Source organism: Rhamphochromis sp. 'chilingali' (genome assembly GCF_963969265.1).
Source record: "Rhamphochromis sp. 'chilingali' genome assembly, chromosome: 2".
Taxonomy (NCBI): Eukaryota; Metazoa; Chordata; class Actinopteri; order Cichliformes; family Cichlidae; genus Rhamphochromis; species Rhamphochromis sp. 'chilingali'.
In genome coordinates this window covers 19816086-19831352 of record NC_137930.1, presented here as the reverse complement: position 1 = coordinate 19831352, position 15267 = coordinate 19816086, and the positions used below count along the sequence as shown (strand labels likewise).

The window sequence follows — 15267 nt, the reverse complement described above, 5'->3', positions numbered from 1 at the left end:
AAAGCACTAATTCAACCTAAAGTGAAATCTTTCCCCATTTAACTCACAGACAAGTCACACACACACAAATGCCTCTATTTCCTACCGTGTAAAATCCTATGCTAAGCAGCAGGGTTCTCAGCAGCACCTCTGCTAAGTGCAGAGGGTCACAGGCGTCAACAGAGCTGGATGAAGAGGGTTGTCGGACTGACAAAGGAGTCACTGGAGGCCCCAGGGCTGTCACTTCTCCAAAATTGCTGTAACCTAGAAGAGAGGCTACGTGGCTCTGGTCCTGAAGGCTGCTGAGGACCATGTCTAACTGAAGACGCTTTAAAAGACACAGAGTGAAGAAGAACAGATGGTCTAGCTCTTCATAATTTAAATGTGAATTTATCAGAAACATTGCTGCAGAGAAGTCTTAACAATTTCACTATCACTTGTTTTCACAGCGTTCCAGCAGTCTTCAACACATTGCCAAGCAACACTCCAACTAAGCACATCAATTTAGCAGACACTGTTATCTGGCTCCAAATATCCATCCATTTGTTAGCTATCCAGTTCACTGTCATTACTAAAACCAGGAAAAACTAGCAGTGAAGGATGAATTCTTATTTAAAACAGTTTAAATACACAAAATAAACAGTGGTTAAAAATTCAAAGCAGACTATTTCTAATGAGCTAAGACACAAATGTGGAAAATACACATCCTGTCACTGCAGCGCTGCTAAAACAGAACCTTCATACCTGTCCTTTGGAAAGAACATTCAAACTCTGAGGGCCCTGAGGAAGGAGTGAGAGGAGCAGCTCCGTTCTCTCCCGAAGTGGAGGCAACAGCAGGGCCGCACCAATAGACAGCGTGTTCAAAACTGCCTGAGGATTGATAGGAAGGGTAACAATCATCATCATCATCAAAATACATGAGATCAACAGTTAGTGCTTCTTTCAATAAATAAACACGTTGGCCACATGTCTGATTACACAGAATGGAAGCTTGTAAAACTTTTTCTCCAATGAAGTTTATATACATGTATACTGGAATTTATATAGTGCCCTAACCACTGATGTCAATTTAACAGCCATATACAATCATCTGCAAACCTGCAATAACACATATAACACAGACACACAGAACAAGACAAAATATATAATAAGGTCCTTAATACCCCTTGAAGAGTTAGAAATAATGGTAACAGAGTTTTCTCTCTATGTTTTAGGTCTTTACCTTACAATATAAAGCACTATGAATGGACTGTTGCTGTGATTTGGTGCTAGAGAAATAAAACTGAAATGAATTGTTTAGTAAAAGTACTTGACTGAATGGAAATATGTACCGGTGTGTTTCTTTTTTTAATGCAGGTTAACAAAAATAAAGTAAAATATATATAAGAACTGAATTACTTGAAAAAGGAACTGGTAAGAATATAAGCCTGGTCTTGGAGTGCAGCCCCTGCTCCTAGCACGGAATAAATATCCATGCCAAAATATTTCATGAAACTGACTTGTGGTTAAATTCAACCAGGAAGCTTGAAAATCTCAGATTAATAGGGTTCTTGGTGAGCTCCATAATGTTTTGGTTTATAAGCCAGCACCAGCACAACCCTACTGCTGTATTAAACCTGCTGTCACTGTAGGAATACTTCAAAAAATAGTCCGCTTACTTGTTGTATGGAGTCTGGCATGTCAGTGTCTATTAGCCTGAAGAGTAGGTTTCTCAGGGGCCTGCCCTGAGCACCCAGAACCATAGCACCAGTGCCTCCAGCGTGGGCCAGGGACAAGTGGATGGACAGCAGCTTCATGCACAGCAAAATAAAATGATGGTGGTCCCTGAGGCACAGAGAAATTCATATAATTTTAGTTTGAATGAAATTTCCTTGAGGTAGATGAGTATGTTTTTGCCAACTGAATGTAAATATCACACCTTTTACAAACGAAGGGAGCTGGTGGGGTGTCGTTACTAATTCCATCACAATAGCTTTCCAGGAAGTTGCGTAAATAAGTGAACGTACTCTCCTCCAAGTCCACACAGAAGGGCCTGTGCCACGCCACAAGCTGCCTGAAAGCAGAAGCACAAATATTTAATAACTAATATGAAACACGGTTCTGTTTAAAAGTGTTGGTTCTCCACCAATTTCTTTACATTCTGCTTCAAACTGTATTAAAATCATACGGGTGGACAGCACAGAGCAACAGAGGTACACTGTACTTTGGTTTAATGATTAGCTAAGGGATTACCTGTCAGTTGGAACTGCGGTCCAAGCCAGACTGTGAGAAGTGCCAGCTGTAATTTGCTGTATCGAAATGCCCTCTAAACCAAGCACTTTCTTGGGTTTGGAAATAGGTGTAGAAGTGTGACCCTGCCCACACTGGCCCATGGTGTTATTTCCCCATGCATACACTTCGTTCTCTGATGAAAAGAAAACCAGGTACGTTGCAGCTGGAGCACATTTCTTTTATTGTAAGTGTAATAATCATCTGTTAAGGGAATGTGAGCTGCTGACGATGTCTTACCGTGGGACAGGGCCAAACAGTGGCTGTCTCCACATGAGATATCAATAATCTTGGTGATGCTCAGGTCTTCTATCAACCGGGGCCTCAGAGCTGTTGTTTCAGAGGACCCGCATCCTAAACATGAGCCACAGCCCCACGCAAACACCTAAAGAAAGAAAATGTTTTGTTTTTAAATCTATGAATTACTGACGGATTCATCTACAGAATATTTGTCTGTAGTAATTATGTGGTAAACACTAATGAATTAATGGTCAGAACTACAACTTTATACTAAAGAAGTGCTAATAGAGAATGAAAGCAACATTTGTTAATAAGACTTTGGTGTATCCCTTTAAAATAAAAGCCTTCACCAAATAGTTTTTTTCTTTTTTGTCTACAAATTAGTTTTAGATCATGTGTTTTTTCAAAGACTTCACACACAATAGGTGGTTTAATTAATTAAAATCTAACCAAAAACACTTCATCTCACCTGTCCTGCAGAGGTTAGGGCCAGAGATGACTGGCTACCAGCACACACTTTCCTGATGATGAATCCATGCAGGGATTCTACGACCTTGGGCCGATACACACGATTGGTGTCTCCGTGACCCAGTTTACCTGCAAGGATGAGTCATATCTGAGCATGATAGGGCACAACATATACTGCTGTGGCACTGTCACACACATGAAATCTTGCTTTGAAAGTACTTAAATTACACTAACTGTGTTAAAATCGAACAGTATACCATCCACTCACCGTTATCCCCTCCTCCAAAGGACCACACAGTACGCCCATCCTGAGCCACAGCGATGGTGTGGGAGCTGCCACAGGCCACCTGCCCGACACCACTGATATCCTTCACTAGTGTGGGCATGTTCCGACTTTGGCTGTCACTTTGACCTGGACACAGGACATCAGAGGTTGTTGCTATGCTACCAGAGGAATGACATCACTTTGAAGTGGCTGAGACAAGATCGAGCAATTTGAAAAATAAGCTGTGTACCAAGTCTGCCAAAGTCCCCTTCGCCCCATGTATAAAGCTCTCCATCATTAGTCACAGCAGCACTGTGTCTGTAGCCAGCAGACACACAAACAACAACCTGTGTAAAAAATAAAATAAAATAAAAACAACAACAACAACAAAAAACACCACTATTTATTTATAATTATGCTAAAATCAATTGGCTTATAACATTTTACCAACATTTTTTTTCCCTACAAGCTGCCATTTCCTGCTTACTTTGCCCAGCAGCGGTCCTTGTATGATTTTGGGATACTTTTGTGTAGCACTGTTGCCATGGCCCAGTTTCCCATATTCTCCATCACCCCAGCTGAAGACCTGAAAGAAATATTTGACAATTTACACCTTATTAATCGGTTTAATTAAAATGCAGTGGTAGTGGAAGACAGTGAATTACAACAAGTATAAATCATCACCCACACATGCGGATGTTTGAGTGGGTGTGAAATGTGTGAAGTTTAAAATATTACCAAACTGGCCTTTGAAAAGCGGGAAAGCTCCATCACTTTTTCACAATGTTATCAGGTATACCTGTTCAACTGCTCATTAATGCATGTGTGATGCTATGGTGGTAATATGGACAATATTTCTGATAAATATTTCCAGCACCTTGCTGAATCTGTGCCATGAAGAGTTAAAGCAAGTTTCTAGACAAAAGTCCAACCTGGTACCAGAAAGATGTACCTAATAAAATCTCCAGTGAGTGTATACATATTATATGGCAGTTGTAGTGTCACAAATCCCGCATGCAAACCTTTAAAATATTTACTAATAGTCATTCTAACTTCTTACCTCTCCCTCGACAGTGATGGCCAAAGTGTGACCATCGGAGCCCTTGGAGGAGGACACTTTCTTAATGTTCCTGTGTGGTTCAAGTACAAGCTTCTTGGGCATAGACTGGTTGTTGGAGTCCCCCAAGCCCAGACGGCCATAGCTGCCCTTCCCACATGCTTTCACTGAGCCATCCGCAGACACAGAGAAGGTGCAGTACTGGCCTGCTTCAATCTAACAGAAGATTAAAGTGGACAGCATAGGAAATGTAAACTGGCACGCTACGATAATTCTAATGATTTATTAATGTAGTTCTGGTGTGCTTTCAATTTTATAAACTCACAACAACACATTCAATACAGCACTCAAATCAAAGACCGCATTTTCACCTGTTTTATTTGGAATTTTTGGTTTGTTAGCACAGTTGGGATTTTTAACATCTGTAACCATTTTTTAAAAAGACAAAACCCACCTCAAGTGTGAGGCATGTGGAAAATCTATTAATACCACCACAAAATTAGAGATTATCAAGTGTAAAAACTTCAATAAATAATAGGAACATTAATCATTTCATTGAATTAGTTTAAGCCCTACCCTTGTGGCTTGTCATACCATTTGGGCATCACTGAAGCCCTGTGTCAGTTTTGGCAGCAGGATTTTCTCCAGTGTCCCCTCTGCCAGCTGATGGCTGCTGTTGCTGCCCCACACATACACCATGACTGTATTGCTCTCAGTGCCGGGAGCAGCTGCATCCGTGCTACACGAGCACAGGCAGTAGGACGCTAGGTTACAAATCTGTCGGCGTAGAGAGAAGCCTTTCAGGTCAGTTACTGTAAACGGCCATGAATTCTTAATAGTGTCGATATGCATGTCAATAAGACTTCACTCACCTCTTCAAATAAGCAGAGAGCTGCCTGGGAGAGTCGACAATGTCCATCTGCATCCTTCTTAAGCACCTGAGTATTGACGGGATCGCCACGAAAACCCTAGAAATAAATAGTTGTTGTTGATCCTTCAGCATAGTACGTTTTCACTTTGACCTGACATTCAGTGTATGTAAATGTTGCATGCAGATTTGGATTTATAACAAAATGAACTTGTATTTGCAGTCTGTTGTTTTCGGTACCAAATATTTCAAAACCTGATGTATCAGAAGGAAAAACATTTCTCTCCTTAAGAACAGCAACATGCCACAGCATGATCAAACAGAGACAGAAGACAAGCAGGCAACAACATAGCTCTTTGTAGGCACACTAGTGAGTGGAGAAAGCAGCAGGCTGTATTCAACTTGTATTTGTCTCACTAGAAACAAATGAGCAATCTTCATCTTTTACACTCACCAGCCACTTTGTTAGATAAGGCCAATTAAATGTAATTCAGCCTAGCTGCACCAGCTATGACTCCAATACTTAGACTGAATTTGACCACCTCTACGTGATAAATAATGTGCAATATAATGAAGTCATTGGCAACGGCCATCTCTGGTTGCCATTTGTACAGAAATATTACAAAGCTGATTAACCTGCTAAAGGATGACTCAATGTGCATATCTATAGAGGACAGCAAGGCTGACTCAATCCTAATCCTTATCTGCACATTAACCCATCTACAAGCTTCAATGACACACTTCATTTCTGAAAAGGACAGCCTACAGAAGCATGAACGTGAAAAGCCATTTTCCTACTTTAGAGACAATGGGGCTTTTATCAGTATGTTCATGAAAGGCTGTGAAAGTTACCAAAAATAAACGCATGAAGCAACCGTGGCTCTAATTCAAATCACTCTGAAAGTGGAACAGAGCCACAGCATGTGAACTGATTGTACTTAAACTTCTGTAAACTAATATGTCCAATATATCACATGATTGCAGGACAAATCTATCTCAGGCAATTAAAGAAATACCATCAGTGACCGAGTGTAACATTAAAAAAGTACGATTACTCCAAAGACTGATATGAAAACAAGTCGCATACCGAATATTGCCTCATTTGGAGAAGAGTTTGATGGATGACATCAAAGCCCACACCAGCTGACTGCTGGGAGCTCAGTGAGGAGGAGGAGGAGGAAGAGGAAGACAGTGTAGGGGTGGAAGAGGACATGGAAGCAGCCAAGGCTACCTCCACCCACTCTAGCAGAAACTTCAGGGAGCCTCTCTGCATGGCCAGGCCGAGCAGCAGCTCCAGCGCCAGCCTCCGACCAATTGGGTCTGCGCCACCGTTCCCGCTGCTGACCGATGTCTTCTTCAGGAAGTCAGCCACCTGTGCCAGACAGTCCAGACCCACTGACGGGATCTTATTCTCATTAGCCAGAGAGAGTGGTGGCAGCGAAGTCAGGACAGAGGACGCTGTGTTGAGCACATCGTTGCAAAGCACAGACTCTGGATGAATAGAAGCTGCGTATCTCCAGTTCTGCTGCAGTAGCGAGAAGAGCAGACTCAAGCCAGTCCTGACACCCATTTCTATTAGAACATCTGTACCCGACTTGATTTTGGATGCTCCCCCTGGTAGGAAAGGCTCTGAGGCCGGCTCAATTTGCCCACATTCAGTTCCGCTGTCTTTGGAGTGGGAGGGCAGCTGCACACGGAATTTGTCATGGTATTTGCTGTGAAGTGCATAGTAGATCCTCTGTAGAACTACCAGCCTGTGGTGGAGATCCACGGTGTAGGAGGTTTGCGTCAGCACGCGGTGAGCCAGCCATCGCTGGCTACGAAGCAGGGAGGACAGGTACTCTTCCTTCTCCGCAGATGCACTGGACTCACATTCGAAGTCCGGAAGGCGTGGGCCTGCGAGTTCTTGAACAGGTTGGGCGAGGGTCACCACTTCCTTGTTGTGAAGGAGCTTATCGTAGAGCGCGGCAGCACCATGCCTCCTGGCTGTCTGCAGGCTGTCCTCTGCCGCCCAGGAGCTATTGAAGTGCTCCTGCCACTTCAGCAACACATGGGTCTGACAAGGCACCATGTCTGAGCATTATCTATACTCTGATGTATACCTAAAAAAAAAAAAACATATCAAAAGAGAGGATGAGGCTTAAAGAGAGTCTAATATAGAAAATTCACACATATCCACTCCAGTACAGATTAACACAAAGAATTGCACATCTCTCTTCATCACAAATTTACAGGCAACATTTGCTGCAGAAAGCCAGTGTTCTGATGCGTTTTCCTGCCAAGTGCATTCAGTGTGAAGGTGTCGGGTTTCTCCTTAGCGTCGGCACTTGTCCAACATACACTACATCCAGGATATTGCCATAGGCCCGGTGGGTATCACTGAAATAGGTCAGCGCACCCTATGATGGCAGCTAACTAGCACACCCACACTAATGAGGAGGGTGTGTTTGTCTTACAAGTTATTACGCCACAAAGCACAAAGGGATGCAATACAAAATAGCACATGTCAAATTTAAATTCATAATTCATTCATTTAAAGTTGGTTCCCTAACCCCACATCCTCACCTAGTGATCTGCTGCACTTTTGTTGGCTTTCCAACCAAAATAAGAGCGTGTCTGTTTCTGTCGCCTGGAAATGATGCATCTCCAGCCAAGCAGCTTTCCAGCTAGTGGGGAAAATAATGATTTTACTCATAATATTTTGCAGATAATCAGACACCAGCTGGTTAACTGCATCCACCCCCTTGAAAGTCATTACATTCATAACAGAAGCTAAGCCACAACAGTCCTTGTAACGGTCACAATACGAAGGTCATATTCATAGCACTAGTAGGCATGACATTCCCCTGAAACACTGCTTATGCACACTCATCTTAAATATTCTAAAGCAGGTTAACCAGTAGACCTGATACCCACTCGTACATTTACTGTATTATTTTTTAATCATTTTAAACATACATGAACTAATACTTCTAGTTAATGGTGAACAAAACAGTGATATTAGCCATCTTGATTACCATTATGTTGATTATCGGATGACCCTACAGGTTCTAACTGTACCAAACTAACGGTTGCTCAACATGTGAGCCCACAAATTTATCCATAGTCCTGTCACAGACTCTCATTTCTCTTGCTGTCCCTGAGGCCCATGGGGCTATATAGTTTCCACTTTGGCCAAAAATAACAGCAGGCATTGATATAGTAGTGAGCTCCATGGTCAGACGACAACAAGAAACTGCCAGCAGTGTAAGACGCAACCATCACACACTGCAGACCGTCTGGTATTTAAGGATATCAACATTCAGGACACGTTGTGAATTTAGTTCTCTGTTCTCATTTCAAGCAGCTCATTTCAGACTTCAGTCAGCAAATGTCAATCTACATTATCTAGAGTATCTAGAGTATACACACAAAACACTTCTTCCATTCCTGATTGTTTAGAACAGATACTAGTTTGGGCCAAAGGTCCCAACTGGTTAAAATGAAAACAAAGGCTCAATAAACCTACATAGTTTGTTGGTTTTGTTTTTTCTGATTTTTTCTGCATTAAATGCAATGAATTTAAGTATATAGAAATGTGCTATACAAATAAAATTGCCACTGCCATAGGTGGGATCAAGCAATTTGGGGGGGGGGGGGGGGGGGGGGGGGGCAGCAGTATATCAGTAACTCCCATGCATGGCAGTGATATTTTCCAAAAAAAACCAAAATCTTTGGACCAGGATGATAAAAATCTGACAATTTCAATTTCACTAAATGTGTTTTCTATGGAACAAACAAATGCTTTTCACATAAAACAATACAACTTTCCCGACATAAAAATCTTTTTTAATGTAATCTGTACATTTTTCTTAATTATTATTATTATTATTTTATTCTTTAATTTTTACTTTAAGACTACATTTTTGTGCACGGTAGCTGAGCATAAATCCACAAGAAAATAATCAAGACTTTAAATGCAACCTCCTTCATACTGACTGCTGGATGAGGTGAGCTGACACTAGGACGCCCTTTCGGCACGATGGGGTTTGGAAGTTTTCGAGAATGAGCTGGAGGAAGTTGCCGACCCAATTAAGGGACGTTTGGGCTGCTGTTGCCAGGACAACCCCATCACTAAAAGCATAATGAATACTTGAATGACAGTTAACCAAAACCAGGACTGGATAACAAAGAGAATTTGTTCACCATAATACAAGCTACCGGTTAAAAATACATTAAATTTATTAACAACAACAACAATAATAACAATAATAATAATAATAATAATAATAATAATAATGATGATGATGATGATGATGATGATGAAGAATACAATTTAATAATAATAATTCTAGCATAAATGACTTGGGCACCCACGCTTATGACAACCCGGTAGGACATTTAGTATTTAAATTAACAGCATGACACAGTCCTGGCTTCTCACTTTAAAGCTTATATCAACATTTAGTACCGTTACTGCTACGTGGCTCTCTGGTTTATTGTTACATAGTAGCTACCGACCTGCACCAATAAAAACACCGACAAACGTGAAGCGCAGATTCCGCCGTGTCATTCACAAACACCGGTAACATTATTCTGCGTCTGCGGTGACAGCTGAGCTAACGCTGGCTGCAGTGCAGTTGCTAGTCTGCTCCATGGCTGTCAAAACCCGACCAAGCCCCTCCACTTGGTGCCTGTCAGCTCCCGGTAAAATAAACCCCCGCGTGGGTCGCTAACGTCGTAAAGGTAATTTTAAAATGAAAAGACATATAAGACACATTGACAGTAAAAACACCGCCAGTGAATGTTTTGCGTTACCTGCTGTGTCCCAGTGAGGTCTCCCTTGGACGCAAATATCATCATCACCCTTCTCCTCGCTCCCCCTCTTCTTCTTCGGACGACTTTTAATCCCCGATGGCAGTCGGTGTTTGGTCGACGCGTTACCGCCACCGTGTGTCTCGGAGCGAAGCTCGTTAACGTCACTAACACCTTTGAGTTTTTGTTAAAAAAAATAAAATAAAAAAATCTGCATGGCCAGAGAAAAAGTCAAAGTGAATAAACTGTAGCCACATTGAATTCCCTAAACCACAGTTGTAGAAAAAATGATTATACCCCATTAAACCGCTCTTAAAAAAATCTTATTATAAATTATAGAAGTTTTATAAAGATACAATACTGACGGGAAATATGCACTTAATAGTATTAATTAGGCAAAATGAAAATTAACAAGAAACACAGACGAATGATCCTCTGAAACTTTGTTGCATTATGGGAAATGTAGGATCTGTATAGACCCTGGGGCTAGGAACCAGGTTAATTCCTTCTCACGTTTCATTTCTGTTCTCCTGAGTCGCTTATGTCTAGTATCTTGTAATGATTGCTACTCTTGATGTCCAATAATAGTATTTTTCCAGCCTTACTTTTTAGGTTAAACGAAAATAGAAACGTAAGGAGCTCTTTTTAACTTAAAAAAATAACAAGGGAGCAAAGATTTGTCATCAGAATCGTTTCAATTTCCCCTTTTCTTACTATAAAACTCAACAATATTAATGCAGTAAATTTAACAAGGAGCTAAACATTATAGTAAATTTATATGAATTTATTTTTGAAAGCATTTCCTCTGTGATTTCAGGTGCACATAAAATTCATTGCAATCTGAATTCAAGGAACTAATTTGCGTGTGTTGTGGGGGCTAAAAAGACGTATCTCCAATTGTGTAACATGTTAACGAATGAGAGTTCTCACACAGCTACAGGCCCAGTAACTAGCACAAAACTAAAGTTGAATCAGTGGCGACAAACCTAATGCAATCGGACCTCTGGGGGTTCCCACTCAGACAAAAACAAACCAAACTAAACTTGTGACATCAGTTCACACGAATTTCAATTCCTGGATGGCGGTCCAGAGTTAATCCCACTTCCAAGCCGGATTTCTAAAAAAAGGGACTGACAAAACTGACTGACAAAAAAGGGGGGGACAACAACACCGGAATGAGGAAATTGACGAGAGCAAGCCATGTGCAAAACAAAGTTGTTCATTGCAGATAACCATGCAACCTGATGAACCACAGGTCACTCCGCTTAAGTCTCGCAGGGGTGCTCAGCTTCTCTAGTCTCACCAGGACACTCATCCAAAAGACAGCATCACCCCTTTCAAGCTTTCTGCTCATTCCGCTTCTTCCCGTGCAGTGATGTTTTTTCTGCTTATCACAGTGTCGTGTTCACTCGTGGTGCATGATGCTGAGGCATGGAGCGCCAGTGTGAAGTACGCGGTGAACTGCCCCGACAGATGCACGGCGGAGCGGTGTGGCGGGACGCAGCGGTGCTCTCGGACGGTCCTGGATGACTGCGGCTGTTGCCAGGTCTGTGCAGCCGGCAGAGGGGAGCACTGCTACCGCACAGTGTCGGGGATGCACGGAGTGAAGTGCGGACCGGGATTATTCTGCGAGTTCTACAAGGATGAAGACGACTATGGAGACGAATATGGAATTTGCAAAGGTATTTTCTCATTAAATAACCTTACAAAATCTGGGAGCTGTTTGTGCATGCTGCAGTTTGGTAACACTGATGTTACTGCACCAAACCCAGTATCCATTTATGTTATTACAGCCTTTACCCAAGGTTTTAGAAATTCTCCCAAATAACGGCACACATCTGTGAGCATGTGCAGATGCGGACATCCTTGCTGAATATTTAACTTGATGATCATACCTTGTATAATCTGAGACTTGCAGTTTATGATGTAGCAATATCCACTAAATAATAAATGTTTTCTTTCTTTACAGACTGTCTCTATGGAACCTATGGGGTTGAGTGCCGTAAGACCTGCAACTGCAAGGGAGGCATATGTGACAGAGAAACCGGAGCTTGTCTCACCCTCACCTTCTTTGCCAAAATCGCCCGCAAGCTTAAGAATGAACCACAAGCAGGTAAAGGAGAAATATTATTTTCATTTAAAGTTGAAGGTTTGAAGCCTTTGTGTAATTAGTAATAACTTCTCTATGGGCTAGTAGAAGCTGAATGTCTTGCCAAGTGGACTAAATTAAAATTCTGAATATGATGTATCATTTGCATGAACTGAAAGGCTAATGGTCTCCTTTACTTGTATTCTCAGGGACTGAGGTGGGCTCGGGAGAAGTGAACGCTGTGCAGAACACAGATCAGAACACAAACAGATCCACTGCTCCAAAGCGGCTCAACCCTCGCTGACAAGTGCTGACAAGACTGAATCTATTCAGTGTAAATGTAGCATTAACTTATAAATTAACTGAAAGATATATTTTATTAGAATACGCCAGATAACAAATTAAAAAAAAAAAGAAAGAAAGAAAGAAAAAAACACTTTGTTACAGCTTTTGGAGTTTTTAGTTGGTTTGCTTGGTTTTTGTTTGACACCATTATCTTTTCTAATGAAATATGCAGACTATGTTATTCTTTCCAGATCTTTCTTTGTTCCTCAATAAATTAATGAAAATGACCCTGCAGTCTCTTCCCATTAGCTTCAGTGTCACTTAGAGTGCCTTTGTTTGTCAAAGTTGACCTGTACAATGATCCAAAATGGGCATTATCATATACAACACTGGGTGTGGTAGAGAATGCATTTGCAATTAAACCAAAGTTGTCACTTAAGGTTATCATTTAATTGCCTAATTTAGCAATACATATTTTGCCTTGGTTGTTAAATCGAGCCAGACATGAAACACTGAGTGGGTATGTTGTAAAAGCATTAATTATTGCATGGTAATTAACATATTGTGCAGTTGTAGATTAAACTAATTAAATATAAAGGACAAATAAGCCCATAAATAAGTGGAATCCATTCATGTTGTTAACTGTAAGTACATTGTGCAAGGCGACAGAGTTGTTTGGACACAGCAGATTAATCACTGTAAGCCAGGAGCCTCTCCAGGCTTTGCTTGGCTGTGTGCTTTATCGCCACATTACTGCAGCAGGGAGCTCTGCCATTTCTTCATATACCTCTGGGTTTTTCTCTTTTTGCAGTAGGCTGGGTTCCACCAGAAAAAAAAAACTCCACAAACCAAGACATCATTTTTTTTAATCTCAGATGAGCATTCTCCTTATTCCCAGAGTATGTTTGTGTGTAGAAAATTTACTGTCCAGATATAGTTGTAAATTTGGACCAAAGTGTCACGCATATAGAAACCTTGGCATTTATTTAAGGGAGGGAAAGGGGTCTTGCAAAACTATCAAGAAGTCTGATGAGAAGTGCATATTTTGAGCAGAAGTAATTCCTGCCAGTGTGGTTTCCCATGATGATGTGACATGATGTATCCAAACACAGGAGCAAAAATGGATTTTATTGCTGAGACTTTTTACAGACATCTTTGACTTCACATTTTTTGGGTGCCCTAGTTTCTTAGCTCTCAAAAATGGGAAAATATGCTTTTTTCCCATGCAGAACACAACTCTCAATCAGTGAAAAACGTTTTAATCCAAAAACGCAAAAGAAAAACTGGAGGAGGAAAGCGAGAGGATTCAAAGAAGGAAGGTTTCTCAGTCTATGTAATGAAGGACACAGACTTTTAGTTTTGTAACAAAAACAAGAAAAGCAAACATTATAATATTGTTTATTTACTGGATTTTCTTCTCCACTTCACCCATCGGTTTCTTTAAACACCAGAGAAGATAGACACAAATTTTAATTCAGCGAGCGTCATTAAGAATACACCCTTTTCAGAAAATGGTATCTAACTTTAGATTTAACAATTTTATTTAAATCCTAAAATTATACAGAAAAACAGTGGAACAAATTCTGTGCAGATTATACAAAGCACTTCAAACAGTGTTGTGTAAAAGTACTAGCCACCCCTCATTTCTTTATTTTTTGCTCCCAAGTGGAGACAGGCTGCTTTTATTAGCAGCCTATCACAAAACATTTCATTTGTTTCCATTTTTTAGCTGAATCCATAATGAATGTTAAAAATAACCCAATTTGACAGGCATAAAATAGTGATGTTTGCATAAATAATATGATTCCCACTGAGGTATTAGCAACAAACTTAGCATATGTCTCCAGTGTGGGCAGTCTGTCCTTAAAAAAAGAAAAGAAAAAAAGAAGAAAGAACCTGAGAGATGCATTTAGCCCTTTATTTGATCATCTACTGTTCATTAGAAATAGTCTCAGTGGAAGGGTGGATGTCAAGAAAACAAAGGAAAAAAGCTGTGGTATGCCAAATTATACTGACAAATCACTGGCAACAAGTCTGAAATTTTGAATTCAAATCATTATCATTATGTACAGAGGGGATCAGGACAGAGGGACAAAATTTGTGAAACCAACACGGTGGAGGCCTTGTCACGGTTTGGGGCTGTATTTCAGCCAGAGGTTTAGCGATCTCATCAGAATTCATGGAACTGAGAACAGAAAAATGGATTTTGATCCATCATACAATACCATCTGGAAAGCATCAGATTGGCAACATCTTCTTTTTCCACCACAATAATGTTTCCAAACACGCTGCCAGTGCAGTACAAACTTACCTGGATAGAAAAACATACAACTGAACACTATGAGGTGTGGATTGTCCTCCCCAGAGCCCCGACCTCAACATTACTGAAGCGGTGGTCATACCAAATATTGATTTTCAAGACTTGTTCAAACCCTGTTTTAGCCTTATATACTGTCTTCCTGTGCATGTTTACATGTGTTCTATTATATTGCTGCACCTTTGTCTATAGCAAAATATTTAGAAATGAGGGGTGGCTCAACATTTGTGTACATTTTTTAACTATATGAGTTCACGATAGCATTTGAAAACAATAATGTAATACTCAGAGATAAATGTCAAAGTAGTCATATACATATATATTTTATGTGTATATATATATTTATATAATTTATATAATTTATATAATTTATATATATATACATGTTTTTAATAACACTTATGACAGTTCAATGAAAATTTAAATTAATTCTCTTTAAAATCGTAAGGAATCCTCATGGCATTAATGATCATTCATTATATGTGGCACTTGATTAGATACTTATCATATGTAATCCTCCATAAAGCAGCATTAACTCTGCTGGAGATTTAAAAAAAATAACTACACGACATCCAGGACAATAAAAAGATTTCAAGAAAATACTGGCCGAGCTAAAAATAACTCTTATTAGCCTCAC

The 15267-nt window shown here is 40.4% G+C and overlaps 2 protein-coding genes across 6 annotated transcripts in view; one reads left to right on the top strand and one right to left on the bottom strand.

Annotated features, from left to right (window-relative positions):
• Positions 1-10024, bottom strand: part of LOC308412931 (putative E3 ubiquitin-protein ligase HERC1) — a 43728-nt gene extending 33704 nt beyond the window's left edge. For all 5 annotated transcript variants that reach the window (XM_080907636.1, XM_080907638.1, XM_080907639.1 and 2 more), the window contains exons 1-15: positions 9943-10024; positions 6233-7247; positions 5150-5245; positions 4872-5054; positions 4281-4493; positions 3708-3806; positions 3471-3567; positions 3224-3367; positions 2957-3084; positions 2488-2632; positions 2212-2383; positions 1898-2032; positions 1638-1803; positions 724-849; positions 86-307 (exon numbers count right to left, since the gene is read on the bottom strand). In XM_080907636.1, the coding sequence (XP_080763762.1) occupies positions 86-307; positions 724-849; positions 1638-1803; positions 1898-2032; positions 2212-2383; positions 2488-2632; positions 2957-3084; positions 3224-3367; positions 3471-3567; positions 3708-3806; positions 4281-4493; positions 4872-5054; positions 5150-5245; positions 6233-7216 (2910 nt within the window). In that variant the 5' untranslated portion in view covers positions 7217-7247; positions 9943-10024. The remainder of the gene's footprint in view (positions 1-85; positions 308-723; positions 850-1637; positions 1804-1897; positions 2033-2211; positions 2384-2487; positions 2633-2956; positions 3085-3223; positions 3368-3470; positions 3568-3707; positions 3807-4280; positions 4494-4871; positions 5055-5149; positions 5246-6232; positions 7248-9942) is intronic.
• A 1115-nt stretch (positions 10025-11139) lies between these two features.
• Positions 11140-12810, top strand: esm1 (endothelial cell-specific molecule 1). The gene is made up of 3 exons (XM_080874959.1): positions 11140-11621; positions 11909-12052; positions 12238-12810. Exons 1-3 carry the CDS (start codon positions 11315-11317, stop codon positions 12330-12332), a joined length of 546 nt encoding a protein of 181 aa, XP_080731085.1. The 5' UTR covers positions 11140-11314; the 3' UTR covers positions 12333-12810.
• Positions 12811-15267: the final 2457 nt, after the last annotated feature.